Source organism: Strongylocentrotus purpuratus, unplaced genomic scaffold, assembly GCF_000002235.5.
Source record: "Strongylocentrotus purpuratus isolate Spur 01 unplaced genomic scaffold, Spur_5.0 spur5_scaffold_12, whole genome shotgun sequence".
Classification (NCBI taxonomy): Eukaryota; Metazoa; Echinodermata; class Echinoidea; order Camarodonta; family Strongylocentrotidae; genus Strongylocentrotus; species Strongylocentrotus purpuratus.
In genome coordinates this window covers 14,216,279-14,236,675 of record NW_022145597.1, presented here as the reverse complement: position 1 = coordinate 14,236,675, position 20,397 = coordinate 14,216,279, and the positions used below count along the sequence as shown (strand labels likewise).

The 20,397-nt window shown below is 43.1% G+C and overlaps 1 protein-coding gene across 8 annotated transcripts in view; it reads left to right on the top strand.

Moving 5' to 3' along the window:
• Positions 1-20,397, top strand: part of LOC576318 (E3 SUMO-protein ligase RanBP2) — a 75,523-nt gene that overhangs the window by 34,051 nt on the left and 21,075 nt on the right. For 6 of the 8 annotated variants that reach the window (XM_030981870.1, XM_030981873.1, XM_030981872.1 and 3 more), the window contains 10 exons: positions 539-751; positions 1,615-1,716; positions 2,204-2,529; positions 3,810-4,055; positions 4,805-4,897; positions 5,699-6,784; positions 7,852-8,176; positions 13,675-13,829; positions 14,381-15,400; positions 17,088-17,328. In XM_030981870.1, the coding sequence (XP_030837730.1) occupies positions 539-751; positions 1,615-1,716; positions 2,204-2,529; positions 3,810-4,055; positions 4,805-4,897; positions 5,699-6,784; positions 7,852-8,176; positions 13,675-13,829; positions 14,381-15,400; positions 17,088-17,328 (3,807 nt within the window). The remainder of the gene's footprint in view (positions 1-538; positions 752-1,614; positions 1,717-2,203; positions 2,530-3,809; positions 4,056-4,804; positions 4,898-5,698; positions 6,785-7,851; positions 8,177-13,674; positions 13,830-14,380; positions 15,401-17,087; positions 17,329-20,397) is intronic. The other 2 variants (XM_030981876.1, XM_030981875.1) reach the window with 2 other exon arrangements.

Below are 20,397 nucleotides of genomic sequence, written 5' to 3'. Positions count from 1 at the left end.
CGATTACGGAACCTTGAGGAACGCTGCAGATCAGTGTAAATGTTGCAGAAGGCGTGTCCTTGATTGCACGTTGACTGTGATTGTGGAGATATAAGCGTATCCAATCAAAGCATTCAAGGACGTTTCTTTTTTACAAAGTGCCTATTTACCTCACCTGGGTTGAGAGTGGCAAACAGACTAATGTCTTCCCAAATTAGTGTCACTTTGATCCACAGTCTGGTGAGTGTCCACAAGACCAAAACAACCTTATGGTCATTGACGAAGGTTGAAGTTCCTGAGAACCTAGTTTCTAAGAACCTCCTCCTTTACCACAGGATGGAATTGAATCTCTGAAACATCTTTATTATTAGATCATATTTATTAGATACTCTTTTTAAAACTTCCATTGTATTAGGAGCAGTTATCTTGTAGTACTCAGAAAAAGTTCTTTATTTCATGTGAATGTCAGAAAAATCTAAAATATTTGAAACAACTGATCGATTGTGCTGTAAGTACTAATATTCCTCATGCTTTGTAATCATACTGCTCTTCCAACTAGACAATGATGTAATCTTCGTCTCCATGACCCAGCCAACTCCTGGGCAGCGTGCTAGAGCTGAGAAACTCAAGCTCCCTGGTGGTTTCTATCTTTACGAGAATGCCCCTCCCTGCAAGGGATGTATTGGATGTATTGAGGACCTCGATTTAGATTCGCTTTTCCAGAAAGGTGGAGATGGAAGGGCATCAGCACCGGCAGTCAGTCTTGCACTCAGTAAACTCTTGGTCCCATCGAGAAAATACCCCAGTCTCTAGAATCCTGTCTTCATCAGCTCAAGTTGGCCAAATAGCCCGCTATTTCTAATTAAGGAAATTAGCCTGAAGTTACAAATCACGTCTTCATCAGCTCGAAACTCAAGCTCAGTATTGACGCATAGTACAAGTCTTCGGGCTGGTGAAGCGGGACCGGGCTATTTTGCAAACTAGCCTAAGATATCTTGGGAAGATTTCCCGCTATTTGCGTCTTCACCTGCCAAATAGCCTGTTATTTTGTGATCAGGCTAATTTCCAGAATCAGAAATAGCGGGCTATTTGGCTAACTCGAGCTGATGAAGACAGGCCTAAGGAGAGTCTTTGGGTGATATGAGGGAAATGTAAGATAATGACTTTTCCATATGTGTCAATTAGTGGAAAATGCAGAGCATTACATAAGGCCTGTTGGTCATAAAACTAAAGCCTAATCCTGGTGATTGGCAATACCTGTTGTTGGGTAAACACCCAAATGGAGACAAATTTCCCATGACAGCTCACTACTATGCATCTTAAGATGTTCATAGAAAATGCTGTGGCGAATTCTTCCATAATCAGATCTGTGCCAGATCATACAGTGTGATGTGGGCTTTTCGCATATTCACAGAGTTCTGTGCTATAAGATACAGAAATGTGAGGCATATTACAATGACACCTTTATATAAATAACCACCGTGGTATACTGTGGCGTATCAGGAGACTTGAGTGGTAAAGATTTATTGATTTTTTATTTTAAATACTATAAGTGGATTAATTGTTAATGATATTTTATCTTCCATTGTAAAGGTGGATTGATTGTTAAATGATATTTTACCTTCCGTTGTACAGGGGGAAGCATGTTTGGAGGTGGTGACATAGAAGGAGCAATGTCATTTGCAACTTTAGCAGCCCACCAAAGAGACGGATTTGAACAGCCTTTTGGCAAAAAGGGTAGGAACGAAATGTGTTTTAAAGCCTCTCCCTCTCCCCCACCCCTCTTGAACAAAAAATGAGCAATAATTAATTTTGTAATAGTGAATGAAAAGCATCGATAAGACATACCAATTTGTTATTACCTTGGTTATGGAACAAAGAAGCTTTTATGAATAATAGTCAATTCACAATACTTCATCAGGAGATTACATCATTAGCTTTTACTATGCCTTTTAATTGGTAATTGATTTCCTTATAACTCTTCAAAAGTCTATCACGTAATGGTCCCACCCTCTCCATATTAGGTATTACATTAAAAACTAGGGCCTTTACTCATGGAATTATCGTTACCTCTCTATTTCATATCCAGTAACATACAAACAATTCTTCTTTGTGGACACTCTCTTGCCCCGCCATGCTGAATGTTACATGTAAAACACCCAGGTCTGTATCTTTACCTGTAGAATTCTTTATACTTCTTTTCTCCTACCCCGTCTGAATCCAGCATCTGACAAACCATTCGCCTTTGCCCACGCCGGGGCCCCTGTCTTCGGAGGCAGTGGTGTTTCCCACGGCGGCAACGACGACTCGTATGGCGGCGGCGGGGAGTACAATCCCCACTACGAGCCCATCGTGTCCCTCCCCGACATAGGCAGCATCAGCAGCGGGGAGGAGGATGAAGACGAGATGTTCCGCCACCGGGCCAAGCTCTATCGCTATGATCGCGACAACAAGGCGTGGAAGGAGCGCGGCGTCGGGGACATCAAGGTCTTGAGGAACCCCAAGACTGGCAATGCTCGCATTCTCATGAGGAGGGATCAGATCTTAAAGGTTTGTTCATAGTAGATGTGCTTTTGGGTTTCACAAAAACTAAGATCGACTTTAAGTTGGACTTGACTATGGCAGGCCATTAGTGCCACAATTTTCTCTCACCATTTACTGGCAATGGTCTTTCAAGGGATGTACAAATCTACAGAATGTACATTTTTTAATAATTTATTATTGAAGGTAAAAATATTATCTAAGGATCATAGTTGAGAGACCGAGAGCAACCAGTGGCATGAATGGCCTGCCGTAGTTAAGTCCAACTTAAAGTCAATCTTAGTCTTTGTGAAACACCCCCAGGACTGTGTGTATTTTCACTAGTAGCAGTCATTGTATCTTTTATAAAATTCATAGCCATATAACAACCTTTGATTTGACCCAATCATTACAGTGAGAATGAATGATGTCTTTCACAATGAATTGGACCATTGATGTCAGATCTCTGTGTTGGTCCTCAATAATTCTAAGAATGGTTTTACCTCTGACCTTTGACCTTTCAGCTTTATTTTAACCAGTGGATCACATTCGATGTGTACCTGAATCTGATGATAGCATCACTAAAAATTTAACTTACCTCTGTGTTGGTCCCTACTAGTTCTACAATTGGTTTGACCTTACATGTTTGACCTACTCTGTATATACAACACCATTGATTCGATAACCTCTGACCTTTGACCTTTCAGCTGTTTGCTAACCAGTGGATCACATTCGACGTGTACCTGAATCTGATGATATCATCATTAAAAATTGACTTCTTACAGTGTCAGCTTCCCTTTAAATAGACGATATAACCTTTCACATGTGAACATCCAGTTACATTTCAAATAGTCTTTTAAGTTCATTTGATGAACAGTGTGACCTTTGATCTCTGTTGTTTGAGGCTATGCACAAGCCACTGGATCATATCTGATGTGTACCTGAATCTGATGATAGCTTCTCTTTAGATTGACCTGTTTCCTTCCTAAAGTGCCTTCCTCTTTATAGATAAACAAGTTGACCTTTGACATGTGGAAATGCAGTCACGGTTAAAACCATCAGTAAATTTCATTTAGTGAGCAATGTGACCTTTAATCTCTGTTGTTTGAGGCTATGCACAAGCCACTGGATCATATCTGATGTGTACCTGAATCTGATGATAGCTTCTCTTTAGATTGACCTGTTTCCTTCCTAAAGTGCCTTCCTGTCTGTAGATAAACAAGTTTCATGTGTGGAAATGCAATTACATTTTAAACCGTCAGTCAATTTCATTTGATGAACAATGTGACCTTTGATCTTTGACCTTGCAGCTTTGTGCCAACCACTGGATCACAGCAGACATGGTCCTCAAGCCGATGATGGCTTCGGAGACTGCATGGATCTGGTTCGCTGTGGACTTCTCAGAGGAGGAGGCCAAGACTGAGCAGCTGGCCGTCAAGTTCAAGCATGTCGAAGATGCCAAGCGCTTCAAAGAATGTTTCCTTGAGGCTCAGGAACTACTAGGGGTCAAGGAAGAAAAGGAGGAGGAGGAAGAAGAAGAGGAGGTCTTCAGTAAGGTATGTACATTCATGAAAGAGATGTAGACTGTACAATAGTGTTTGGTTGAAATTTGATCAAAACACTTTTAAGGAAGCTTTCTGTGAGACCAAGGAACTAATAGTGGTCAAGGAAGTAAAGGAGAAGTTTTAGAAGAAGAAGGAGAAAGAGATGGTTTTCAGTATCAAAGTATGTACAATTCATGTAGAAACGAGATTGTAAGATATTTTTTTGGTTGATTTTGGCCGAAGCACTGAAAGAAACTTTAGTAGAGGCTGAGAAACCACTAGGGGTCAAGGAAGAAGGGAAAGAGGAAGAGGAGAAAAGAAAAAGTAGTCTGTCATGTATGTACAAATAAGCAAGAGACGATGTGGACTCTACGTTACGGTCAAGAAAATAAAAGTATGGTTAACCTACCAAAGACAAGGAAATTTTTGTGAATTTGCTTTATTTGTCTCAAATTGGCATATCAAAAATTTCAGTTATTCTTTGTTGTTATACTGACCAATCAGATTTCATTAATCTACAAATGCAAGGACTAAAATATTACACATAAAGAGGTTGTATATCCGTGATTGAACATGCACATCGTCGTAAACCCTATTTACATACAATTTCATAAACTACCTCAAACCAACGCTGGCGCAGTGAACATTCTGGTGTTAATGAAGGATATGAGGCAATACAAAAGGACGGTTGAGTTTGAGTTTAGTTTCGTTGTACAGTGCCTCCATATTTATGATTAATCTTTCCTTCTTTTTTCAAACAGACCACAGAGAGCAAGTCCCTAAGAGCCTCGGAAGCTAACCCACAGCTTACAAGCCTTCTAATGGGAAACAATAAACTCTCAATGGGGAAAGGGGTAAGTTTCTCTCAAAGAGCTCAAAATTAGGATGTATTTTGGAATGAGTATGTTAGTAAGAGCTTTACTTTACTAGTGTTTAGAGCACATGATGGTCAACAAAAATCAGAATGACCCCTGAAACTTTGATGATGTTTTTTTTTTTTAAATAGAGATGACAGGGCCTTCATTTGGATTTTTTATGTGCCCCCAGTTTAATGGGGAGCCCTAATTGAGTCATGATGTTTGCGTAGCTTAACATTCAGCACTGTGTTCACTGGATGTGCTGTTACAATTGACCATATATTAGTTCAAACTGATGCTGAACATGCACAAAAATCAACATATTGGAGAGACAGGAAAAGAGGCTTCAATTTGACTTATCGTATCGATAAAAACAGCTGAGAGTGGTGGAAAGTGATTCCTGGAATGCCTTTAGCGCCCCTTTTGCAACTTTGCTAGAGCCAGGGTTCTACTTAGAAATTGCCTTGAGCATCCCTAGGATGGATATGTGCCGATTGATATGATGGAAGTCGTGCTAACTCGGACCCGGGGACACATTGGCCCGTTGCGAATAAGGGGCCGAGTTGTCCGGCATGATTGATTTTTGAATGAAATTTTTTAGGGTTACGGTTAGTTTTTAAGGTTAGGGTAGGGTTTAGCATTAGGGTCAGAATTAAAGTTAGGGTAAGCTGGGACAACTCTGCTCCGTATTTGCGGGCCAGGCTGAGTCCGAGTTAGCCCGGATCCATATGATGTACATGTAGGTGTTACTACCACTAAATCTTTTTTTCATTGATTGTTTTTCTCATTTTTTCACAGTCATCCGCCAGTCAGAAAGCAAAGCTTGCCAATAAACCTGGTTCATGGGACTGCGATGACTGTTATTCTAACAATGCAGCTGAGTCTCCTGCTTGCGTTGCCTGTACTGCACCCAAGCCAGGTGCCAAGGCAGTGCCTTCCTCTGGTGCTAAGGGTGCCACTGCGGGTGCTGGTCCTCTTAAGACAGGTTCTACAGTAGCAGCAAAGTTTGCCAATAAGCCTGGGTCATGGGACTGTGACGCCTGTTTCACTAACAATAAAGTGGAGTCTATTGCCTGCGTTGCATGTACTACACTGAAGCTAGGTACAGATCCCAAACCATCTACCGGCGCTAGCGCGAGTACAGGTGCTGTCGGAGGTGCCTTTGCTTCTCCATCGAGGTTAAATTTCGGATCCAAACCAAGCGGTGCAAGTACTGGATTTTGTTTTGGAAGTCCTCCAACCGCCGGAAGCACCGCTGGTAGTTGTGTCGCCTTCAAGATACCTGCTGGGTTCAGCTTGTCTAGAAGTTCTTCCACCTCGAAAGGTGCCACCCCGGACTCAAAAACCACTGATGGTGCTGCACCGTCAAGTGTAGCATTCAAGGTTCCTGCAGGATTCAGCCTCTCATCTCAGTCGACACCTTCAACCGGATCCGTCTTTAGAGAAAAGAAGGACGACACCCAGAAGCCTAAGGAGAACGACGGTGCCACAAAGACACCTTCAACCGGCTTCACATTTTGTGCAGCAGATAGCAATGAGGCAGCACCATCAACTTCTACCGGTGCAACCACTCCAGGTGGTACCCTGGTCACAGACAAGTTCACCTTTGGCAAACACATGCCTAAGTTCTCCTTTGGTAGCAAGGACAAATCCAAGTCTAATGCAGGGTTCGCCTTCGGTCAACCAGATGCACCAGATGCGGGTGAAACCAAGAAAGGGTACTCATTCACTGACAGGTTCACCTTTGGTAAACACATACCTCAGTTCTCCTTTGGTGGCAAGGACAAATCCAAGGCTGATTCAGGGTTCCCCATCATTTTTCCTTTAGCTGAACCAGAAGCAGGTGAAACAAAGGAAGGGTACCCATTCTCGAGTGCCCTCAACGTGAGTGTATTATCACAACCATAACATGCAGGTGCCCATAAGTGTACAATATCAAATGACAGTATATGAAGTAAGATTGTAAGATTTTATTGACTCTATCAGACTTGAATATTTACATATGAGTCATTGGTTCGATTAATGCTTAACACTGCATGTGGCTAATTGTTTTGTTTTAATATGCAAATTTGCCAAATACACAATGAAAATACACTTTTATAATATTTAAAAAGAAGATAAGTAACTTAACTCAAAGGTTTTGTTTTTTTTATTAAGAAAAAGCCGTATGAATTCTTGCAGATTTAATTCTATAATTCTAATTTACATGTATTTCAAAAAATTTGTTGAAATGTAAGTTGAATTTGCTATCTACCAATTATTTACCAAATTTCTTTACATTGATTCTTGCTAAACTTTCCGCTTGGGCTCCCCTAAGGCTCAGACTCAGTGATGTTAAAATTCTTGAGCTTGTATTCAACTAAAATTTAAACTTGCGCTAGGCTTACGGTAGGCTTTGTTTGAAATCTTATCATGCCACAGGGCTAATCCCAATTGTGCCAAGCACCAAATCCCCCCGTGCCAGGTTGTTTTGGAGATAATCTGATTAACGCGATGGTTGTATGAATAGCGCGTGCGAAACACACAGCACAGTCCAATAACTGCTATTATGAATGCGTGCTTGCAGGCACATGGCAGTGATTCAATGGTTAGCTGGCATGCACAAAGCACTATAACGGTAGCGTGCATGCAGCCTCATGGCATGCTATGAGTTAACAAAGGAAATTATTCTGAGATCTACTTTTTCCTTTTATTAATCATGACTTTAAAGCTAGGGCCTGGTTTGACTGAATGAGTAGAATATAGGGACCTTTAAGTCTGAATACTAATCTTCTTTCTATCATTTGTATGCCAGTAATTTTTTCTTTGATTCCTGCCAAATACCTCTGGGTCACTCTAAAGGCCATGGGCTCAGATTCAATGTAGATGAAATTCTTTTGACTTAAGTTAATAATCTTCTTGATGCTGATTTTGTACCATATTTCTTCTCTTCTATTCTTGTCAAATCAAAGTCCTCGATCTCTGATTCCGAATCCAAAGCAGACGCCTCATCAGCATCCTCTACACCAAGCAAACCCGCTCTGACCCTCACCGACATAGCCGAGTCTCAGGGTTCGTCCTTCACGTTCCGTATAGACCTCAATGCGGTGACTGCCAAGAGCCCCATCAAGTCCCCCGGAGGAGCCAAGTCTCCAGGCGTGGGAAGGTCTCCGAAGACCTCCTTCTCCAGGGGAGGTAGGACACTGTCTGGAGGCTCCGTCGACGACGTGGAGCAAGTGGAAGATGTTTACTTTAAGCCCATCTTCCAGATGCCAGAAGATTATGAAGTCAGGACGGGTGAGTGCACCATGTTTTTAACAAAAAGTACATTTTTGCAGGGTGAGTAAAACCGCAGGCACACCACCAAACCAACTCCAAATAACTGATTTTGGGCCATTCAGAACCATGTAATATTTTTTTTGTCTCTTGTTGGTTTTCAGATGTTTGTCTTGCTGGTACAACTTTGTTTTGAACTGTCACTGTAATTGAAGCAAGGGGTGAGGGGGGGTGCTGGATTATTAGTCATAGGAATTTAGATTATCCAGGAGCGAAAGATTTTATTTACCACAATAAATCATATGTATCTACATATTATTGCTTTCAGTCCTCCAGACAAAGCAGTCATTGAAATAAAAAAAAAGTCACAGTTGTGCATACCCCACCCCAAGACCCCGCTATACCCCACGCACCACGCCCGCATGCAACTTCCTCTCTCTTTTTCGCAGTCAATCGATAAGGAGTACAGATAAGTCACTCGCGCAAAATTTGGAGTTTTTGACTCATAGCAGCATTTTTGGTTCGGGTTTTAACCCTCAGTCACTTTAGTTTGGCAGTAATTAGTGTTCACTTTTGCCAAGCGAACTTCTTTTTTTTAGTTTAGTCCCGGGCACAGTTTTTTGTGTACTGGGCTTTTACACTGTGTGTGTTTACTTGAATATTACGGGAATTCTTTGTGCATACCTCGTGTGTTGTTGAAGTGTGTGCTAACGGTGCGGCTCTTCTGTTTGAGCTCGCTGTGCGTTAAGTTCACCCCAGCGGAACACCAGGGTCACAAACTCGCTGAGGCTTCTCACGAAGCATTCACGCGAGCAGGCCCCAGTCACACCGAGCAAGGGGTTTCACTGAAGCTTCTCTCAAGGCATCGCAGTGTGAGGGCCCCGGTTACACTGATCGTAGGGGTTTTCTCTCAAGTTTCTATAGAAGCAGTGAAGCGGGACGGCCCAGGTCAATCTGACCGTAGTGCCAAGCTTACGAAAGCTAGCAAAGCAGAGAAACCTCCTTCATAGGGGTTTTCGCTCACGTTTCTATAGAAGCAGTGAAGCGAGGCAGCCCAGGTCAATCTGACCGTAGAGCCAAGCTTTAGAAAGCTAGCAAGGCCAAGAAGCCCCCTTCGTCCCCCGTTGAGGATGGAAGGGTAAGAGGCGGAAGGGTTCGAGCACCCAAGCTTCGGCTGGGTCGGGGGCTATTGTTGTCTCAGAGCCGGGCTCTTTGTCCTCAGATTCTGATTATTTTTCCGAATTCTTGGGTGTTGCTCCTGTGGCATTAAGATTGTCACCCCATGCATTCGGCTCTCCCTTAGGCTTTGTCTCTACAGCGCCCGCTTTACTTGGTGCTTCTCCAGGAGAGGAGTCGTTTGACTCAGGGGTGGTCTTACCGTAGCTTTGAGTTGTCAGTGTGACAAAAAAAAAAAAAAAAAAAAAATTATGCCAATGGCTGACCTTAAAAAAGTTGACCTTACCCCCCTCTCCCCCAACGAAACAAAATCTGCTTATTCAGAGGCTGGCTGAGTCGTTATGATTTTTTGGGGACTAAAAATTAAAAAAAATTGTCTGCTTACCCCCCCCCCCCCCCCCCCCCCCACTGAGCGCCTTTTGGGTCAGCGCGATTTTCATATTTTCGGGAGCAAAATAATAAAGCTTTAAGTTGTTTTCGTATCATGTTCACCGCCCGTAAAGCTAAAGCTGAAGCTCTAGTAAGGCCGTGAAGCTTGTTTGGCCTCCCATTTCTACGGGTGTGAAGCGGAGGGGCTCGAGGCCCTATTCACACTGGCCATAAAGTTAGGTTTAGGGTCTATTAAGGCTGTGTAGCTCGCTTCGCTGCCTGTATCTAGGGGTGAGAAACGGTAGACTTGTTGCCCTGTTCACACCGCCCGTTATAGCTGAAGTTTAAGCTCTATAGTACGGCCGTGTAGCTCGCTTCGTCCCCCGTATCTGGGGGTAAGAAGCAGAAAAGCTCGTCCACCCTTCTTCGGCTGGGTCTGGAGTTAAAGATAAACTTAAGTACTGGTAATGCGATTGCATTGTGAAAGAAAAGGTGTGGAAAGGATCAGAAACAGTTGATCATGTAGCATGTAAGTATTGGTGTGCACTGCAAGGTTCTGGAGTCATCAAAATCATAATAAATTTGACCGAGTCTTGGTAATTAAAGTAACAAGTACTGTACACAGAAAGCTATATATGGGACAACACACATGGTGTCGGGGCTAGTACTACCTTGATTTCCTTGTCTTTCTATGCTCATTACTCATTCAGTATACATTTTCTTCCAAAATTGTTCGGCACATGTCATTTATTTCTAATCTTGAACATTCAGTGTAAGTTTCGTTTGATTCTGTGAGAATTAATTTTCTTTTTTTTACCAGAACTCAAGTTTATCTTTAAGCTTGGCCCTTAAGTGCAAAGATATCCCGGTTTTTCATGACCGACTGTGTCGGGAGGGGCCCTGTTTTCTCAGGCGAGATACCAGTTATCGCTGCCGTGTAAGGTAAGGATTTTTGGCTCGCTTTGGCTTCCTGTGAAGCGTTGTAAGCGAGTCATTTCCGGTCTCACCGGCCGTATAGCTGAAGCTCTAGCACGGCCGCGAAGTTCGCTTCGTCCCCCGTTTTTAGGGGTAAGAAGCAATGGAGTTCGCGGCCCTAGTTGCATAGCCCGTAGGTTAGAGCTAAGGCTCTAGCAGGGCCGTGAAGTTTGTTTCGTCCCCCGTTTTTTACGGGTAAGAAACGGAAGGGTTCATATTCCCAAGTTTTGGCTGGGACAGCTAGAGCTAAGAAGGCGAAGGAGAAATCTTCGCCAATGTCAGCCTTATCTGCTACCGCTCAGACGGAGCTTCGGGGTGTTTTTAAAAACAGGTACTGTTCCGCTGTGTCCATCCACCATGAGTGGTTTTGAATTTATTAAGGGATGTCGCCGTGGATACAAAGACTGTTACAAGCCGTGCTGTCTTGATCGGAACGGCCAGCTTGGTAGGAGGTCGGGCCTCACAGACTGCGTAGTTGTTTTGCAACAATCCGTGCCGTCAGATGGGGAATTGACCCTGGTTTCGCAACCGACATTAGGTTCGGGAGTGACCCGGTTTCTCAAGCGAGGTGTTTCCATTCACCACTTTGGAGCACCAAGGCTCCGCGCTCGCTATGTCTTTTGGTGAAGCGGTGAGGCGGTACTGCCCCGTTTTCACTAGCAAGGAGGCTGAGGAGGCAACTGGGATTACCAGTTGTTCCGGCAGGCGCCAAAGTTTGGCATCAAATTTATCACCCTGTTCGGGCGGTGGCTTGGCGCCTATCTCTGCCCGTGCGCCGACTTGCTTTGAGCCAGGCCCAGTCACACCGTACTTGCTTTTAGATGTATTCTCCGAGTTCGCGAGTGTGTCTGCTGTGGGGTGAGAGTTGTCACCTTTTTGGGAGGAGTTAAATTTTGGGTTACTGAAGTTGTCAGTAAACCTGACGGGCGCCACGGTTTTTCAGGCGTATGTTTACTCCTTTCCTTGCCCCTGCTTCAGCCGGCATTTGAGCCGGCCCCGGTCACACCTAACTCAGTTTCGGGTTCGATTCTTGAGTCTTGGGGTGTTGCTTCTCCGGCATCGGTTAGACCTTTTAGGCCCGGATTGCCTGGTGCTGCTGTTGGCTTGTCGCCATGTGCCGTCTGCCCTTGTTTGGGGTTAAGCCTCCAGCTGTTTTTAGTGCTCCTCCGGGAGCAGCTACTATCGGCACCTTGCCCCATTTTGGGGGGTTGGTCCCCCCAGTCCATCAGTCTGACTTGGACTCCGTTCCGCGGTTTTCTTCGTATATGTCTCGGGTTCTAAGTTGAGTTGCCCCCGGTCACACAGTGGCTTCTAGCACAAAGCTTTGCAGCCTAAGGTGCGGTGTAGCTTGGTAGTGATGACCATGCTGGGCCTGTAGCTGAACATTCCAGCTTTAATAAGGCTTTTGAGCAGGCTTCATCGCCCGACGTTTCAACGATGTCGAGTCTCCAATTGTGGCTTCGGCTGAGAAGTCCATCGGCCACCCAGGGGGCTTTGCCCCTGCCCCTGGGGTATCTTGACTGGACTTGATAGCACTTTTCTGGTGTTTCCGGGTCCCGGTTTGTTTCGGGATCTGTCTTGCTAAGCTCGGCTTCTGAGAAGCTCTGTGCTGTGGTTAGTCTTTTTCGGGGTCTTTGCCCGTTGTTGGTGGCAGGACTCCCACTGTCCACTACCCTCGCTACTCCTCCGTAAGAGGAGTCGGTAGGTGGATGGGTTTTCTCCTTGCCCCTCTTGGGTTTTAGGGTTTTTCCTTGATAGCGTTCAGCTGTTTCATATCACGCGGGAGCCCGTCTCACCTGCCTCGAAGGGATCTATCTCTGGATGGATTGTTGAGGCGGTTCAAACTGGGGGTCCTGATGGTGTGTGTCCTTGTGTGTGGGTCGGCATCTTTTTGCCTGGTCCCCCACTAACCTGTTTTTGGGACCCCGCTAACTTGTTGTTTGGGACATGCCCCCCGCTTCATCTGTGTTGGTCTAAGCAATAATAGGTAGATACATATGATTTATTGTGGTTAATTATTAGTTAAATCAGAACTGATTTTATTATTTACTACATAAATCTATGTATCTACCTATGTCCCTCCCTCCGTCCCCTCTCCTTGTTGTATCTGGGACTGCTTTAAGAGAGGAAGTTGCATGCGGGAGTGGTGCGCACGTGACTGGTGGTATAGTGGGGTCTTAGGGTGGGGTATGCACAACTGTGACTTGTTTTATTTTGATGACTGCTTTGTCTGGAGGACTATGCAATGATAGGTAGATACATAGATTTATATAGTAAATAATAAAATCAATTCTGATTTAACTAATTTTGGGGTTTTCTCCTTCTGACACATCTCCAAGCGTGTAATGGATTTGCAAAGTGCGAGAGTGATACCTCCCTTTTTTTTTTTGCTCTGAAGAAGGGGGATATGAAACCAGGAAGGCAGAATTTAGAGAATGGATCAAAAGTGTATAAGTTAAAGTGAAATCTTCATGAATTTATTTTGTGTAGAATGTATCTAAATTATTCAGAGCTGTTGTTATGCTGAGTTGTTGTACTTGCTTTATACATACCTATTAGTTAAAACCAAAGTTATGTACTAGACAATTGCTTCATTTTAGAAAGTGCCGCAATGGCAAGAATACCATGACTATACCATACACTTTACAATATTGAGTAGATAATTATGTGTTGTGGTGGATATAAGTCAATGGACCAGGATCACATGGTTTAGTGTATACTTGGCCCGTATCCCTGTCAATGTACTTAACATTGTCACTTTCGGCATAGATAATTAAGGTACCTGATAGGAAGAAATTCCTTTAATGCCAGATCGAGTGCCTCAATTATACCACGGTAGCTTGGCTAAAGCCAGGGTAATAATGTAACTATGTTTTTTAAGCAAAGTAGATTATACATGTACATGTTTATTGGCTGTGCTATATCAGTGCATCTATAATTATTATAATTTAAGTATGTTTTTCTTTTTGTATTTAAAACAAACAAATCTTAATCTGTAGGAGAGGAAGGAGAAGAAGTGAAGTTCAGTCACCGAGCCAAGTTGTACCGTTACGATGGTGATGCAAAGGCATGGAAGGAGAGAGGTATAGGAGACATCAAGGTCCTCTACAACGCTCAAGACCTTGCGTATAGGATCATTATGAGGAGAGAACAGGTTAGAACAAAAACATTGACCTCATCAAAAAATAAGTAACCTTAGCCATTCAACTTTTTATAACACACATTTTTGTGTGGTCTGTATGTCCTAAAGGAAACCCCATCCCATAGAATAAGTGTAGGTTTTGTGGGAAATGAGATGTATTCCTGCCCTTTGCTGTACACTATTCCTAATTACCAAAGTGCACAAGGATTATATAAATAATATATATTCTTGAATATAGAAATATATAAATAATAAATATTCTTGGCATGATGTAATGCCATTTAGCATGACATGGGCGCAGCCATTTTCTTGGTGGGTGACATAGCAGGCGAAATTGTTCATGTATCATGCACCAAGCTTTAGTTCAGAAAGATTTTTTAATTCAATAACAAAAAAATTCCTTCCCCCCCCCTACTGGAATGCTTTTAGTGCCCTCTTGCAACTTGGCTAAAGCAAGGGTTCTACTTATAAAAGGCATTGAGCATCCCTTAGGATGGATATGTGCACGATATATAAGATGTACATGCAGGTGTTATTGCCACTAAGTTCTTTTTTTTTCACAGTCATCAGCCAGTCTTGCAGCAAGGCTTGCTAATAAACCTGGTTCATGGGACTGCGATGCCTGTTACTCTAACAATGCAGCTGAGTCTCCTGCCTGTGTTGCATGTACTGCACCCAAACCAGGCGCCAAGGCGGTGCCTTCCTCTGGTGCTAAGGGTGCCACTGCCGGTGCTCCTAAGGCAAGTTCTACACTTGCAGCAAAGTTTGCCAATAAGCCTGGGTCATGGGACTGTGACGCCTGTTACACTAACAATAAAGTGGAGTCTTCTGCATGCGCTGCATGTACAGCACCAAAGCCAGGTACAGATCCCAAACCATCTACCGGCGCTGGTGCCAGTACAGGTGCCGTCGGTGGTGCCTTTGCTTCTCCATCGGGTTTAACCTTCGGTGCTAAGCTGAGTGGTGCAAGTACCAGATTCGGTTTTGGAAGTCCTCCAACCGCCGGAAGTACCGCTGGTAGTGGTGTCGCCTTCAAGGTACCTGCTGGGTTCAGCTTGTCTGGAAATTCTTCTGCCCCGAAAGGTGCCACCCCTGACTCAACAACCACTGATGGTGCTGCACCGTCAAGTGTAGCATTCAAGGTTCCTGCAGGATTCAGCCTCTCTTCTCAGCCGACACCTTCAACCACTGATGGTGCTGCACCGTCAAGTGTAGCTTTCAAGGTTCCTGCAGGGTTCAGCCTCTCATCTAAGTCGACACCTTCAACCGGATCCGTCTTTGGAGAAAAGAAGGACGACACCCAGAAGCTGAAAGAGACTGGCGATGCCACTAAGACACCTTCAACAGGCTTCACGTTTTGTGCCGCCGATAGCAATGAGGCGGCACCGTCAACTTCTGCCGGTGCAACCACTCCAGGCGGTACCTTGGTCACACACAAGTTCACCTTTGGTACACACATGCCACAGTTCTCCTTTGGTAGCAAGGACAAATCCAAGTCTGATGCAGGGTTCGCCTTCGGTAAACCAGATGCACCAGACGCTGGTGAAACCAAAGAAGGGTACCTATTCTCAAGTGCCCTCAAGGTGAGTTTATTATCTCAACTATAACATGCAGTTAAAACTCTTAAGCCTGTATTATACGCAAATTTTAACTTGGCGCTGGGCTTAAGCTTTGTTTGAAATCAGGTTTAACAAATTAACGATAAACATAATTTTGAAACCAGGGCCGGGTTTAACTAAATGAGTAGAATGGGGACCTTTGAGTTGAGCTACTAATCTTCTTTCTACCAATTTCATGCCAGTGTTCTTTTCTTTGATTCTTGCCAAATTCCTCTGATTGACACTTCAGGCCATGGGCTCAGATTCAGTGTAAGTTTGTCATCTTCCTGATGCTGAATTTGAGGGTTCAGTGACAAAAATACGTAACTCCTCAATTATACCACGGTAGCTTGGCTAAAGCCAGGGTAATAATGTAACTATGTTTTTTAAGCAAAGTAGATTATACATGTACATGTTTATTGGCTGTGCTATATCAGTGCATCTATAATTATTATAATTTAAGTATGTTTTTCTTTTCGTATTTAAAACAAACAAATCTTAATCTGTAGGAGAGGAAGGAGAAGAAGTGAAGTTCAGTCACCGAGCCAAGTTGTACCGTTACGATGGTGATGCAAAGGCATGGAAGGAAATTGTACATGTATCATGCACCAAGCTTTAGTTCAGAAAGATTTTTTAATTCAATAACAAAACCTTTACTTGTCAATGAGGGAAAATCATAGCTGAAAAAATAAAAATTATATTTGCTGCAAAATATATAACAGGGGAGCAATTGTTATTCATTTATTTTAAAATACTAAAATATAGCAGTTGACATATCTATTTCATTTTCAGCGAGACCTTCACGCATGCACTTACTTATTTATGCAATTTGCGTTCTGACAATTGTAATACAAAAGATGATAGCATGTGAATGAAATACTTCATCACCACACACACACATGGGAAGCAACCATCCATAAATTTCAATGGATTTACTTGATAAACGACTTAAACATAGTACATCACGTTATCAAGAAAATGGTGATGCCCATGCCGTGCTGAGAAACTGTACATTATTCTTGCTTTATACCTCTCTCATACACTTCTGTAGGGAACCTTGTAGATTAATTGGCAAGAATACAATAAAGGTTTAATTTAACATCACACATATTATTCCCACTTTTCTTTAAATGAGTCAGACAGCAGATAGGGTGGAGGAAGGCGGAGGTGGCCTATGTACCCCCCCCCCCCCCCTCTCTGATCTCAACTAAGAAAGGTCTGATTTAAGTGGGAAATCAACTATTATTACTGTGAATATACTTTATGCAAATTAGATGCATTTCTGTATAAAGGATGGCAAAATTTGCCTCTGCATTTTACAGAGATATGTTTACAGTTTGTAGACTAGTGGGAGAGGTTCATATATATGTAACTCAATTTTCTTAAAAGTAATTGAGTATAGCAATTTATCACTCATGTTGCTGCACCATCAGTTAAAACTCAGATGAGTATTTTGGAGGACCAACCAACCAAGTATGAATTAAGTCTCCTGTCCACAGAGTATTGGAAATGTATACCCCCCCACCCCCCCCCCCCCCCCACACACACACACACTTTGTCCATTTCATGAAAACATGTATGGTTGTATTCTAACCACAAAGTATTGAAAATCTGTATAATCACTCCATAATGTCCAGTGCACAGATAAATATTGTTGTATTTTCTCCATCAGGTGTTCAAAGTCTGTGCAAACCACTTCATCACCTCCCACATAGAGCTTTGTCCAAACTCTGGTTCTGACCGGTCATGGGTGTGGTCAGCAATGGACGCTTCAGAAGGAACGGTCCAGAACGAACAACTAGCCGTCCGCTTCAAGACGGCAGACATGGCCAAAGAGTTCAAGGAGGCTGTCGACAAGGCCAAAGAAGATTTAGAGAAGGGTGGAGGAAAGGAAAAGAAGACTGATGGCGCAGGTACATATCTATCTCCAATTTTGATGAAGTCACCAAATGTCATCAAAAAATGCACTGTGTGTTCTTGACAGCCGACATATGCCCCTGTGATATTTACTCTGTGCTCTATTTTTGCCAAACGTATAGGGTTAAACCCGAGTCTCACTGATGAGCCTGACCTGAGTCCGACAACAGACCAAGCAAAAAGTACATTTCCTTGAGGGCATGGCCAAGGAATGGTCAGATTTATTTCCCTTTGGAGTTGGTTCAGGGATGTGACTAGGATATTTGGGTTAGCATTTGGGTTTAACATTGGTTTTAGGGTCGGGTAAAGTGTTGGGCTCTGGAGTAAAGTCAGGGATTCAGTTAGTGAAAGCCGGAATGCTCCCCAGGAAGTGGAGAATATGCATACATTGTGTGCGGGTAAGCCTGAATCCGATGACTGGGGTATAATATATACTGCGCCTAAAAACAAAGTATTAGACGCGTTATAAATGTGATCTATCATTATAAATAGACAGTAGAGCCGTTTTCGCCAGAGCAGGAGTCTTAGAACCTGATTGACATGTGACCGTCTGGACATGCCAGTAAAATAAAATAAATCTTTTTCTCTCAAGAAAGTGTCAGATCAAGTTGATGACGGGCATAACACCATAGCGACGAGCATGCTCACACACGAACTTCAGTGTGGAATAGATGCAAGTGACATCGCTAGGATGCATGTCGATCATTGGGAGAAACATTACTGATGATTTCCCAGGGTGGTCACCATGATGCACTAGCTGCATCAGTTCAGACCATGCCGGTCTTTGTGAGGTGAACATGACAGATGTCTTCCACAGGAGATCAAGGTCTGCTGTTGGGTCCTTTGCCTTCATGTTGACCACCTTCTGGTATGCCAGTGTTGTCGTACCGCAGCTCTCTTCTTTGTGGTAATGGGTAGGAATTTGTCCCACCGTGGAGATATTGCTGGAGGTGACCTGCGCCCTGATGGTAGGTCTGCTGGTCTTTGTGGCTGGGGTTATGGCAGCAATCATCCCCATGCCATGGAATGTATTGTTACCATCCAGGGTACGGATGTTGTGGTCTACATTGTCTGCATCATACTGGACAAACTCCAAACTGAAATCAGGTATGTCTGTTCCATGAGACATCACAGCATTCCGTTCAAAAGTTTGAACTTCCTGATAGGAGCAGCTGAAACCAAGCTTGTGGAGGGAATCAATCAAGAAGCTTGATGGTGCATTTGGATCCCAGTACAATCTGCAGCGGAGCCTGCAGAACTTGAGGTCGGGCTGCTTGCATAACTGTCTGCCCAAATGAGGCCGTCTTCTTGAGCACAGTCTTGCCGGCAAACAATCCTCCCAGCAGTAACCTTAGGCTTTCTGGCAGAAAATTGATGTTTTCCTCCTTCGACAGCATGTCAGGGAACAGCTCATGTGATGTCATGACACTCTTTATGTCATCTCTGATCAGTTTAGCTGCAATTTTGATTATTCTCATCTTCTCTTTTTCAGGATCGGCAGTCTTTGCATGGCCATAGAAATCTTGGAGAACCACCATTTGGGCTTTTTAGTCAGGTTTAGCTTATTGAAATGTATTTCATTGGATTCCTGGCCCTAGAAAATATATGTTTAGCTCTTAAAATCAAATCTCTATGTTATTTAGAAGCGGAGATATGGGAAAATATCTGTTTTATGGCGGCCATTTTGAAAAGGGGAGGGTCACAGAAGGGGAAAAGGGTGCACATTCTGAACCCCTACATGTACATCCATTGTCCTCATGATTCAGACTGAAATTCATGACTATCACCTGGATCCAGAACTCATTTTTACTTGAGAGATAGCCTGCATCATTTCGGAAACATCGTGTCCTTGACAACATACTGCCCCACCCCAAAATTACTTTTGATAGGAGGGGGGCATTTCAGTGGAGGGAGAAGGGGTAGGGAAAGGTTCTGAACTACACCATGCACTATAAGCCGGCAAATTATGTCACTTGGAACAGGTCTGATTTTACGTATTATTTGACCCATATCCTTATTTGACTCTGAAAAACGTTAAATATCAGTTGCTAGGTATATTATTACCATAGCACAGGAACTAAGCGATATTTATCATTAAAATATGATGAAAATGCATCATTTGACATCATACTTCCTATAAAAGTAGTCATCTGCTTGGTGATAGCAATTTCTCGTGATATATTCTATTTCTCACGCCAATATGTTACCGTTGCTAAAGAGAAGGTAGCCCTTAGCAACCAAATATGCCATTTTGGCTCATAACAAAGTGTCAACTTTAGAGTGCTATAACTTTTTAGTTAGAAGAGTAATAGACTTGAAATCTGGATATGATATCAACCAATATGCTGAACAGTTTTTTGGCAAGTTTCAAGTTGGTTAGCATAATAATCAAATGGATATGGAGAAATATAGCATTTTTGGCTTAAAATTGGTAAGCAAATCAACCCGAAACCTATTGAGTGAGGTATAATCTTGTAGGCAATTTAACTGTCTTTCATATGACACCTTACACATGGTGAAATGAGGTGCTGTTAAAAAGTAATCTCCAGAATTGCACAACAGTAGTTATCAAGGCTCAAAATACACGGGGGCGGTGGGCGATTCGCCCCCGTGAGCTTCATAATCGCCTCCGTCAGATTGCTCACTGGGGCGATTGCAAAATTAAAAACCGCCCCAGTGGAATTATATAATAAAGATAATCTTTTCATTTATAACTTTCACACAATATTGAGTTCAACTTTCAAACCTTAAACCAATGAAATTGAATTGTGGAAATTAGGTTAGCGTGCAGTATTTCTCGCTCAAATTTGTCGCTGTCTAGAGGCCGCCATATTGTAAACAAATGAACGCTCTTTCGCCGCAAGATTGCACTATATCTCCCATCTCCACATCTCTATGAAGAGTTTTACAGATACAAACATTCGGCCCCCCCCCCCCCACTCCGAGAACGTAGGGATACCATGCGTGTTACCAACATGTCTGGTAAAGGGGTACTTTTCGTGCGACAAAGTCTGGCCCGAGAAATGTAAAAAAAAGGGGGTGTATTTGACTTTTTCTCTCATCTC